This window comes from Nipponia nippon, unplaced genomic scaffold, assembly GCF_047370975.1.
Source record: "Nipponia nippon isolate SJK-2023a ecotype South Korea unplaced genomic scaffold, ASM4737097v1 scaffold_3, whole genome shotgun sequence".
Taxonomy (NCBI): domain Eukaryota; kingdom Metazoa; phylum Chordata; class Aves; order Pelecaniformes; family Threskiornithidae; genus Nipponia; species Nipponia nippon.
Window position 1 is genome coordinate 54,363,427 of NW_028262347.1, and position 11,155 is coordinate 54,374,581.

Genomic DNA, 11,155 nt, shown 5'->3' on the forward strand with positions numbered 1-11,155 from the left:
TGGCATGGTGCATATCCACCGCCTGCAGCTCCTTCTCACCCCTCTTACCAATAGGAAGATGAAGCACAGAGCAATGACATGATTTACCCATGATTGCATACTGGCTAATTTCTAATCTAGGAGTAAAATCTGTTTCTCCTGCCTGCTAGGCAGACGTGCCAACATAGGCTGAGTGTACCTACCTATGGTGGTACACAGCTATACATCCCCATACTTCTATGCACATTTGTGGATATACTGATCTTGATGTATGCTCACACATGTTTAGAAACAGTGTGCAAATAGCTACACAAAGACACTGGCAGTCTGGTATTTATCTCCAACTGAAAAAAAAAAAAGAGGGAAAGCCAAACCCTACTGTCCTCCAGCAAAAATGATCATAATAACGCTAGAGTTATGATTGCACTGGTGTCTCTGTACACAGCCGCTAAACCCAAGGAAATCTCAAGCCAAGCCATGAGTGAATGGTAACCTCAACCCACACACCCTCCCAGCCAAAACGGTGTTCTGGTCTCCCAGTACAAATGAGGAAGTACTGAAATCAGAGCGTTAGTCCAGACAGCACAGGAACCAAGACAAGAAGTTGATGTAAAAGACGCAGGGGCTGCTTAACAAGACCATTTCCTCAAAGCTCCCCATAATTAACACATCCAACTTTTTACACCTTTCCCAGGCCAGGACTGTTCATGTGAACAATTTGAGCCACCATAATATGGCACTGTCATTGAAAGAATTTGCTCTGCCCTTTCCCCATCCCTATCCCACACAGCTCCTTCCCTTGTGCTGGCACAAGGGTTTAGCCACATTTGGCCATCGTGAACAAGGATCAGGAAACCTATCTGGGTTTAAAACTCACTGGTATATACTTATGCATTTGCTTACATATTTTTGCCAGGTACGTTTTAAACTCAGCTCAGTGCTGTATTCAGCTCAGTTCTCTTGTGCTAGCTCATGGGAAGGGTTAGCGTAGGAGTGAAAAAGAGCAGCAGAGAATAAAATAATTTCTCTTGAAACTGATTCATGAAGGCTTAAAATGTTTCTGAGGCTACAGCCCCTACTAAATGGAAATCCACTGCCAGACAGACATATGCTCTGTTTGTCCCTTGAAATGCATGAGGTCAGAATCAAAGTGCCACCCATAGCCTAAATGAAAGCAATGGTAGGCTGGGAAAATCAGTCCTCCACTTCTGAGATCTGTCCATCCCTGAAGGAGAGCCCTCTTATTCAGCTGTTTGCAGCCTTTAAAAATTTGTGTGTGATTAACATTTTCTAATGGACATGCGGATCCAGGGCAGTGAATTTAAGCCCATTGACAATAGACTTGCTTTGCTTATTTTGCTTCTGCAAATACATTAAGAGCAGTCTATCAGTCACGGCAGATCCAGATTTGTTGTTTGCAAACCAATGATCTAATTTGTTCTTAAATTCTGCACTGAGGATTGTGTGTGTGAAGGATTTATCTGACTGAAGAACTAAGTGGGCACTCCATGAGTGGAAAAGAAAGAGAAAATCTGCTGATATTTCAAAGAGGAAGTGGTGTAAAATCTTTCTGATCATTTAAGCATCCCTGGGAAATGAGAGCTTGTTCTTCCTGAGGTAGTTGATCTTTGAAACTGCTGTGTGAAAATGGCTGGGAGTTGGGAACAATTAGCTGATTAAGCGCAGCAGGTAGCATGTGTTAACCAGGAAAAATAAGGTTCATCTGCAATGACCCCCGTTTCCACACACCTGCCACCCCCCATGTATGCAGGAACGCACTCAACCTGATTCTCCACTTATTTTAATCGGTCTAAATCAGGGCCAGCTTTTGAAATCGACCTTAATTACACCAGGAAAATAAACAAAGCTGAAAAACAAAGACTCCGGCTCGCAGGCTCAGCAGCGCTTACGGGGAGCACTCCCGCGTCCCTGCCCGGGCTCAGCCCCGCAGACAAATCCCTGCGCACCTCTGCGCAAAAGGAGCGCAGCGCCGGGCGGGCGGGCGCGCAGACAAAGCGGGGTAGGCGGGCGGCGGAGCGCCGCAGCATGCGGGGCCGCGCAGGGCTTCCTCTGCGAGTGGGCTGCTGCTGCTGCTGCTGCTGGTGGCGGCGGCTGCTGCTGCCTTTTTTTTTTTTTTTTTTTTTTTGCGTGTGAGTGTTATTTTTTTTTTCTCTCTTCACCAACTTCCTTCCTGCTCCAACTGCCAAAGCTCAAAGCTGAGCGCTGAGAGCGGAGGAGGACCCCGGCCGCAGGCGCCGCACAGCCGGTGAGTACGAGCCCAGGCGAGGGGAGGATGGGGGAAGCCGGGCAGGGGGAGAGGAGCGGGCTCACCCCCGGCTCGCTCCCCCTTGGCGCCGCGCAACTTTGCGCCTTGGCTCCCGGCGGCCGGCCCCCTCGCCTAGCCGTGCCTGGGGAGACGGGCAGGGCCCTGCCTGCATCCGAGGGGGAAGTCGGGCTCCGCGCTGTGATGGGGTGGAGGGGCAGAGGAAGGGGAGGCAGCCCCCGGGGTGGTGGGAGGGCCCCTGGGGGGTGACGGTGGGTGTATCCCTGCGGAGTGGTACCCGGCGGTCCCCGGAGGTGGCTGGGCAATGGGCTCCCTTTCTGCCCTCGCACCCCGGGGGGGGGTGGTGGGGTAGGGAGGCCAGGGCCGGGGGCGCTGGTGGGGCCGGTGTGTTTCTTCCCCCATCGCAGAAAATTGCTTCCTCCCTGTCAAACCCGCTTCCTGGAGATAAGCCCTCGATCAGGCGGTGTTTTGGGGAAGTGAATTTGATGCACAGAGGGAGGGCAAATATAATGGTGACCCTCTGACATCGCTCTTTGTGCCCCGTGGCGGCATGGGGGGGGGGGGGGGCGCAAGGAGGTGCCCACCATCCACCATGTCTCCTGCTCCCTCCTGCTGCAGGTGCGAGGGCACCCACCCACCCCCGGCACAGGCAGAGCCCAGCTGAGGCCCTGGCACCCTTCGGTAGGGCATGATTCCTCCTTTGCCTCCTGCAGCCATCTCTCTCTCTGGCAGGGGTCCCTAGTGCTGCCCCTGCCCCTCTCCCTGCTGCTTTGTGTGTGCTGCCAGGTCTCAGAGGTGCAGGTGATGCACAACTGTGGGTTAGGGCTGCAGGAAAGAAAGAAAGATGTGGCGGGGCAGGGCACGAATCACCCAAATTTCTCCTTGCATAGAGCATTTATAGGGTTAATTTTCTCATTTTTAATGAAGCTCGTGGCCTGAGGCCAGGGGGGTCTCCATCTTAGCCCAACCCTTGGCTTGGGCAGTGATACAGGAGCTGAGGGATGCGTCAGCTGGGTACCGACATACTCACTCTGGGGAAGCACTGGTGTCTGAGCCCAGTAGCATATCTTGGCGTGCAGAGGGGACCAGTTCCAGAGCTGGAGTGAGTAGAGGCAGGGGCAGCTGAGATGTGAGCTTTCTTCTTGGTCACCTCCTGCCTGGGAATTTGGCAGGAAGGCAGGGTCAAGTCCACAACTTGGGGAGAAATGCCAGAATTGGGTATGATCAGTGCCATCCTGAGATGCATGTGGGCCAGGGGTTGTTCAGCCCAGACAGCCTGGCTGGCGCTGTTCCCCAGCGTGCTCTTGCTGTTGGCGCAGCAGGCTGCCTCTCCACCTCTCTGGGAAGTTTTCAGAGCCTAAAAGCACCCCCCACCCCCAAGTGAGCTGCTCCCACAGGCTGGCAGGGAAAGTCTCTGTGGTATGTGTGATGCAAAGGGACGGTCTGAGGGATGGGGAACAACCAGCTGGTCCAGCCCTTATTTTCTGCCTTTTCTCTGCGTGTGGCCAGAGATCTCTCTCTCTGTCCATTGCCTGGGTCTCTCACTTTACTGTGATAAACCACAAAACCCCCTGTGGAGGATGGGGGCAGGCAGGCAGCTCTGCTCTGTGGTTGTAGTGGTGACAGATGCAGCCTAGTATCGCGAGAGAGCTCGGGAGAGTGGAAGTGACTCAGATCTGCAGCTAGAGCCCAAGTGGAAGGCAAGACCTGGCAGTGGCTGCCATGGCTCATCAATTCCTCTTCCTGTGCCGAGTGCGGGATGGCACTGAGGGGATCGCGAGGCTTTGTACGGTGACTGTGCTGGGGCTGCAGAGCAGTGGGGCATGAGCAATCGTTGCTTTCATGAAGGAGCTTCTGGTTTCCTTCCTCGTGAGGACAAGCTTGAGGGCCTTTCCCATGGTACGTAGGTCCTTCATACTCCCAGTGCTGGGCATGAAGTCAGCCAAGGTTGTTCAGCTGCTGGGACATGCTTTCTTTCCTGCCCATTTGAGTTGGGATTCCCTTTTATTTCCCAGCTGCTCACTCTGCACTAGTTCTTGACTCACCACAAAATGCCATTGCAAAGTAGTCTTGCATCAGGGCTGTTTCCCATTAGCATGCTGGACTGAGTCGTTTTGTTCCTGTGCTGCTCAGTCCTTCTCTGTCCCTTTGTAACATGCCAATATACCCCTGCTTGATTTTTTTTTTTTTTCCTTTTTCCCCCCACTAGAATTGCACTGGGAGGCCTGCATATTACTTGTTGCTGCCTGATTCCACTTGCTGATTCACCCTGAACTGTTGCATATATACTTTTTTTGTATTTCCTTTCCATTTTAACAAATGAGAAAAGTATCCTACTAGCTCCCAATTTAACTTTTGGGAGCAGGGGCAAATGTTAAGGCCACAGCCGCAGAGAGGGATAAAGGGCTTACTGGGGATATTGCAAATAAGCAGGCAAAAAGGGAATTTTTAGCAGGAACAGCCTCTGAGAAGGAGTTAATACAAGGATAAGCTGAAGTGAATGGAATGATATGTGTAGCACAACCAAACCCCCTTTCTGCTAAACAGCAAGGGATGGCTTGGCCATTTGCGACAACCACCACTACCTAGGGCACTGCTGTTCTTCAGCCTTTCTCTGAAGAAAGGTGGGAAGGTGGCTAGGACCATGCAGCTGGCTCCGTGAGGCCGGCAGCTGACTAAGGGGGACCTGGCACAGCACTGCTCACCTCTCCTGCCTTTGTCTCCTCTTCCCCATTCCCTGCCCTCCACCTGGCTGCCCATCAGTTGATCTCTCCCTGCTCTGACTCCCATTTGGGATGCCATCCAGGCAGCTTCGCTGCCCTCCCGCATTCAGTGGTGCATGTCCCAGCCGTGCTGGCTGCGGGCTCCAGCTGTCCTGCCTCTCCTTTCTGAGAAGCCCCACTGATGCAGTGCAGGTGCACAGGGCTGCTCTGCAGCTGGTCTGGATGCAGTCACCGTCGCGCTTCCTTCCTCAGCGGGAAGGGGACCTGATCGGTGTGTGAAATGGCCTGTTCCTGGGAGCATGCACCAGGAACGCCAGCAGACAGACTGTAGCAGGTGCATTTCCTTGGGGGCTTCAGCTAACATGCTAATATAAGGGAGTTGCTGTCAGGTATTTGATCTTTCTATGAAATGCTGCCTGACTGTGGCTTTTAACCTGTTACAAGAGGGTGAATAAAACATCTGGCCTTGGCTTTATTCGTGTCTCTGTGTGGCAGTGGCTCTTTGTGCAAGATAGCTGGCAAGTGCTGAACCCTTGTACGGTGGCTTGTAATTGCAGGGTTGCCGGCCAGCAACCACGCTGCAGAGTGGCTGTAAATCACTCCGGTTTCAGCCTCCGCTCCCGCACCTCCTCCCCGGGAGGGAAGAATGGTGTAGGTCTGCGTGTGCGCGTGGTGCCTGCAGGGAGAGGAGCGGGGGCAGAGGGGGATTGCGTTCGAGCCAGAATATCAGCACGGCAGTGTCAGGATTGCAGCCGATCACTGTCGCCATTTGCCTGTAACGATTCCGCTGCGTTTGGCGGGTACCTGCCTGCCTGGGGGACTGAACCACACTCTACCCAGATTGAGTGCCCCCAGGGACACTACCCCCTGCGGAGCAATCTCATTGACTGCCCCCGCCTCTGTCACCCAGACCAAGTGACCATGACTGAGAAGACCCAAGAACCTCATGTGGAGGAAGATGATGATGAACTGGATGGGAAACTCAACTACAAACCGCCTCCCCAGAAAACACTGCAGGAGCTGCAGGAGTTGGACAAGGATGACGAAAGCCTTGCTAAGTACAAGAAGTCCCTGCTGGGAGATGGACCTGTGGTAGTAGGTAGGCTGGGGCATGCTGATAGGAAGGGACTGGGGAGATGCATAGCAACAGTGGGCTGTGGGGATGGGGCAAGGTGGCCTCAAAGAAGAGGAAGCTTGTTTGACCAGGCACGTACACTGCTTCTGCTGGGGATGGGCAGGTGGAGAGATGCATATAAAGGAAGCAGGGAAGATGCTCTGAGCATTAGGTGTAAGGTTACTGAGTGCTGGCATCAGAAAGGGACTTGTGGTGGGAAGTGTGTGGGGCTTGGAGGACTCCTGAGAGGTTAGAAACATGAGGGGACCAGCCTATGCTGAAAGGGGTCCTTGCTGCTCAGAATGATTTTAAGAGGGGAGCCTCCTGTAGTGGAAAGACCTCCTCTGGGTATTGTGATGGAAGCTAGAGGGTTCTATGTTGAAGGACTGGGGTAGATGCATGGTCCTATTGTGCTAAGAGAAGCCTGGTGTTGCTGGGTGTTTCATGAAGCGCAGATTCTGTGTGGGAAAGCAACCCCATTTCTTCAGTGTTGTTTCTCTCCCCTTGCGTTTAATTTTGCAAGCTGACAGCTTTCCCCTGACTTTCCCACCTGCAGACCCAACAGCTCCCAATGTGGTGGTCACCCGACTCACCCTGGTATGTGACTCTGCTCCAGGACCGATCACCATGGACCTTACAGGTAGGCACAGACTCTGTCCTTGGGCACGAAGGGGGGAAAATGCAAAGGCCCTGGCATGCTTCAGATTGAAAGGGATTTTGTCCTTGGGATGCTACAGTAGGTTTTAGAGGAACTCTGAGGGCATCTTAGCCTTGTTTCTTATTTTAAGGTATACACATATGAAAAAGAAAGAGATGTAATTGAGGAGATTGTCAAGGGTCTAGGAGCTCCTGGGTTTCTCCTGCCTTCTCTTCTTACTTCCTTTCAATGAGACCTCACGAGCACAAGGGATGTGCATGTGTTCGGGTAACGAGCTGTTTTGAAACTTCAGAATCGAGCAATACTGCAGTTCCGGCTCCTGGGGACATGGGGAGAGAACCAGGCTTCACCTTATATGGGCTTCTCTGCAGAGAGGGGAAGCTGGGCCTGGAGGAGCAGAGAGGCTTCCTGTTCAACTGAAACCACACAGAGCCCGGGCCACTTCGCAAGCTGGGCAGGAGCCACAAAACATGCCCTGCTCATGCCATCCTGGGGCTGGGCATGGATGAAGCATGCACATGCTCTTGCAGATGCCCAGCAACGAGTCCGTGCATAAATACCTTTGTGTATATGCACCCAGATATGTGCTTATTTAATCTTTGTCTTCATAGATGTGGATGCAGACGTGTGTATGCCCAGGTGTTTCTGTGTATGAGCTCTCACAGTGTAATTGCTTATACAGACCTCCGTATACTCGTTTTGCAGGTGTGCTGTCTTTTGAAGGGATGCTCACCTCTGACACCAATCCCAGACCCATCTCACTGCATGTGGTCTCTTCCTGTGACACCTCTAGCTAACAGCTTGATCATCTCTTTACAGGTGACCTTGAAGCACTCAAGAAAGAGACCTTTGTATTAAAGGAAGGAGTGGAATACAGAGTTAAGATCCATTTCAGAGTGAGTTGTTTTCCTTCTGGTTGCTTCTCATCAGTTGCTGAGGCCAGTCACCTTCAGTCTAACAGAGAACTAGAGCTGGGTAGCATGCCAGCCCAAAAGCTGGGCCCTTGTAGAGCTACCCTAGCTTCAGGTGTCATTCTACCCAATGAGGGACCAGGTCTTTCCAGGGAATTGCTTCTGTTTGCTCATGCCTTGGAAGAAGTTGCTTTCTGTCCACTCACAATGGTGAACAACAGGTGGTTTGGAAGCCAGATGGGTAGTTTTGGCTGAGTTTGGTTTGTCTTTTCAGCCACCAGAAAATCTTTTAATTCACACAGAGTGGGAATGGATAGGGAGGAGAAGAGATAATGGCTTTCCATGAAGTACTGGTTCAGTCTGCATTGCTGGGCTTCATGTACGCATAAAAAAGATTTAATACTGTAGCATTTGGCTGATGATACCAGAGTTCTTCTAGGTCACGATATAACTGAACGGGCTCATTTCTTCCCCTCTCCCATTAACCAGCATGTCAGCCATTTCTGCTATTTCCAGCTGAAAATGAAACTTGGTCCCACTGCAGCATGGCATCCAGCACTGAAGTGATCATCTCCACACGTTTGCTGCAGACAAAGCTGGCTTTGGCAGAGAAGGCAAAAAGGGATGGAGGATAGCCCTCCTGAAACAGAGGAGGGAAAGTGTTAACGTTGTGGGTTCTGTAGGAAAGATTTCCCTTCTTCTCTGAGGCTTGCTCACTGTCTCAGAGATGACTCTGACCCTAGAGACACCTCCAGCTCTCCTTTGTGGTATGAAATATTTCCATCTGTATCTGAGCCCTGTTGGCAGGAGATGCCTGGAGCCAGACAAATTATTCTAACTCCCTCCCTCAGTTCTAAGGCTGGTAAGAACTGGCACCGTGTGAGTTCTCCCCTGGGATGTCAAAGGATCTGTCTGTCTTGTTTCCAGATTGAGTAGCACTGTGGGGAGGTAGTGTATGCTGGAGGGGGACAGCAAGGGATACATCCAAGCTATCCACAGGAGGTTTGAGGAACAATTATGAACAAAACTATGTCCCGCTGTCTCTTGAGGAGAAACTTGCCAGTTCCCCATGTAGCTTAGAGGGCAGCTGGGAGTGCTCAGCTAATCTTGCCCACCTATTTGTGCTGGAGAGATGACTCTGGTCACCCATGTTTGGTTTTCAATATGGAAATTATTAACTGGGAGCTCCCTGCTTCACTCCTCTGTCCTCATCAGCCCATCTTGCAAAGCTGACTAATGTGCTCCAGTCAGCTTCAAAGTCGGGGAAAGGATGGGGAAGTGCAGGAGGTGCACAGAGGATGCTGTAGGTCTCCAGGTGCCTATGGAGAAGTCATGTTAGGACTCCCTACAATGTGTCCTGTGTTCAGCCTTTGAGAGCAATGGTTTAGGGAGCCAAGATGGGTATGTATCTAAGGAGAGAGAAAAAACAGCAGATGCAGAACCAAAACCTTTCCCTTGACACTTACTTCTGGTCATTTCTTGCAGGTAAACAGAGACATTGTGTCGGGACTGAAATATGTGCAACACACCTACCGGACAGGGGTGAAGGGTGAGTAAGAGACCTTTGTGCCCTGCACATCAGTGCTCCTACCACTGTGTTCCCTGTGCTCAAAGAAGTGTTCCTGCAGTTCTGGGCTGGGGCAGAGCCTCCCTTGGCCCCAAGGGCCCCCCTGCACTGCCACACAGGAGGTGAGACTTCTCAGCAGAGTGCGTTTAGCCTGCACTCTGCATCACTCAGGCCAACTGTTTCCTGTTTGAACTCAATATGAGCCAGCTCTGGTGTCTGTATGCTACGCCACTGTCTGCAGCAGCAAAGTCCCCAAAGACACTGTTTAGACAGTGCTTGCCACAGATTTCCTCTCTATACAGAGCTCTTCACCTGCCCCCTGTAGAGTGGCTCAGTGTGTGAGAAGCTTCCCACCCCCTGAAATGTCTTCCAAATGCACTTGGTAAAATTCAGAGCTGCTCTACAAAGCTTCCTGCTGTCCACAGACCCCTGTGTTTGCCCATGACCTCTCCACTTTGTGCAGTGCTGCCCTGCCTGGACAAGGCAGAGGAAAGTTGCATTTTGCACACACATCCCACATATGCATTTTTGCATGCAACCACCTCTAAGGCTCCAGCATCCTGTTCAGCACACAGGTGGTGTCTTCTCACCAGAAATGAGAGGTAGTGGGGGGATCAAGAGCCGTATGCTGGGTGTACCCCACTTCTTTCTAGCAGCCCTCTAGAGAGGGTACAGATTGATTTGCCTGTCCATCTGCCTGTCCATCCATTTATCTTTCCAGCTGTCCTTGTGCTTCACTAACACTGTTTCCACTCATTCAGTTCCCCTTGCTGACATGGACTGTCCCTTTCTTTCCCTGACATCTCCTTTCTGTCTGTGATCTGTGCTCATGCTTGTGGCTTCTTCTCTCCTTTATTTCCCACCTGAGGGGCTCATCCCTTTTGGATTGTTTTCTCCTAGTGGACAAAGCCACATTCATGGTTGGCAGCTATGGGCCACGGCCAGAGGAGTACGAGTTCCTGACGCCTATTGAGGAGGCTCCTAAGGGTATGCTGGCTCGAGGCACCTATCACAACAAGTCCTTCTTCACGGATGATGACAAGCACGACCATCTCACCTGGGAGTGGAACCTGTCCATCAAGAAGGAATGGACAGAATGAGTTCACCCAGTTTGCCTTCCCCCTTCCCATCCCCTTGCCTCCTGCACCAGTCTCCAGGCAGGCCATGCCCACCATGCTGCTCCTTCCTGCCACCGTGGCCGGCCACAGCCCTGGCAGCCCTTCTCATTGGACCTGGGGCTCTGTGCCAGCCTTGGTCGATGCACAGACCTGCAGGTAGCCTTTGCTGCTTCTTCTGATACACTGAAAATAATGCGCCCGTTCTCACCACTGCCCCATCGTGACACATAATGGGTTAAATTGGGAAGCATCTCCCTCCCTCTCTCCCAGTACTTCCTACTGCTGCCTCCATCTCTCCTGTACCAACTCCGGTCCCCGAAGTGCCTTTTCTAGGAAAAAAGATCACCTGGCAGGGCGGACTGGTCCCTGGAAAATCCCCAAGTTACACTTGTCATGTACTCTGACTCATTGTAAACAGTTACTTACTTCCCATGATCATCTCCTGGTCTGTATCTGGTGCCCTACCCTGTTAAAATCCATCCTTGTGCAGGCAAAACCAGTCAGGGGGAATGTAGCTAGATGCTGTAACAAGACTCCGGTGTCCTAAGAATAAAACCAGTCTCTTTCTTCTTTTCTGCATGAGTGTCACATTCTTTTCTCGAGTATGGCTCTGGAGTGTGTTTTTCAGTGAGGTAGATGTGGAGAATGCATTATAGGAAGGCTTAAGACTGTGTTTCAGAAGGGAAATAGCCCTCTTCCTTCAAAACATCAGCATAGCTATAGGCAAGTTATTTTAGACCAGCTTCCTTCAGGGCTTTCATGAATCAGTCTTTGAAGCCCAAAGTCTGGCCTGTGATGGGG

At 51.7% G+C, this 11,155-nt stretch overlaps 1 protein-coding gene across 2 annotated transcripts; it reads left to right on the top strand.

Moving 5' to 3' along the window:
* Positions 1–1,929: 1,929 nt before the first annotated feature.
* ARHGDIB (Rho GDP dissociation inhibitor beta) lies at positions 1,930–10,931 on the top strand. 2 transcript variants are annotated; one of them, XM_087767509.1, is made up of 7 exons: positions 1,930–2,245; positions 2,882–2,944; positions 5,897–6,085; positions 6,657–6,740; positions 7,578–7,654; positions 9,155–9,218; positions 10,137–10,931. In XM_087767509.1, exons 3-7 carry the CDS (start codon positions 5,908–5,910, stop codon positions 10,334–10,336), a joined length of 603 nt encoding a protein of 200 aa, XP_087623635.1. In that variant the 5' UTR covers positions 1,930–2,245; positions 2,882–2,944; positions 5,897–5,907; the 3' UTR covers positions 10,337–10,931. The 2 variants fall into 2 exon arrangements, with proteins under 2 accessions (XP_087623635.1, XP_009462242.1); XM_009463967.2 differs by lacking the exon at positions 2,882–2,944 and having other exon boundaries at positions 2,081–2,245.
* Positions 10,932–11,155: the final 224 nt, after the last annotated feature.

Bases quoted from the DNA above. Each gene is read 5' to 3' on its own strand.
- ARHGDIB (XM_087767509.1), top strand. From the start codon at position 5,908: ATGACTGAGAAGACCCAAGAACCTCATGTGGAGGAAGATGATGATGAA. The intron at 6,086-6,656 runs GTAGGCTGGGGC...TCCCACCTGCAG, and splicing joins AGATGGACCTGTGGTAGTAG to ACCCAACAGCTCCCAATGTG. The intron at 9,219-10,136 runs GTGAGTAAGAGA...GTTTTCTCCTAG, and splicing joins CTACCGGACAGGGGTGAAGG to TGGACAAAGCCACATTCATG.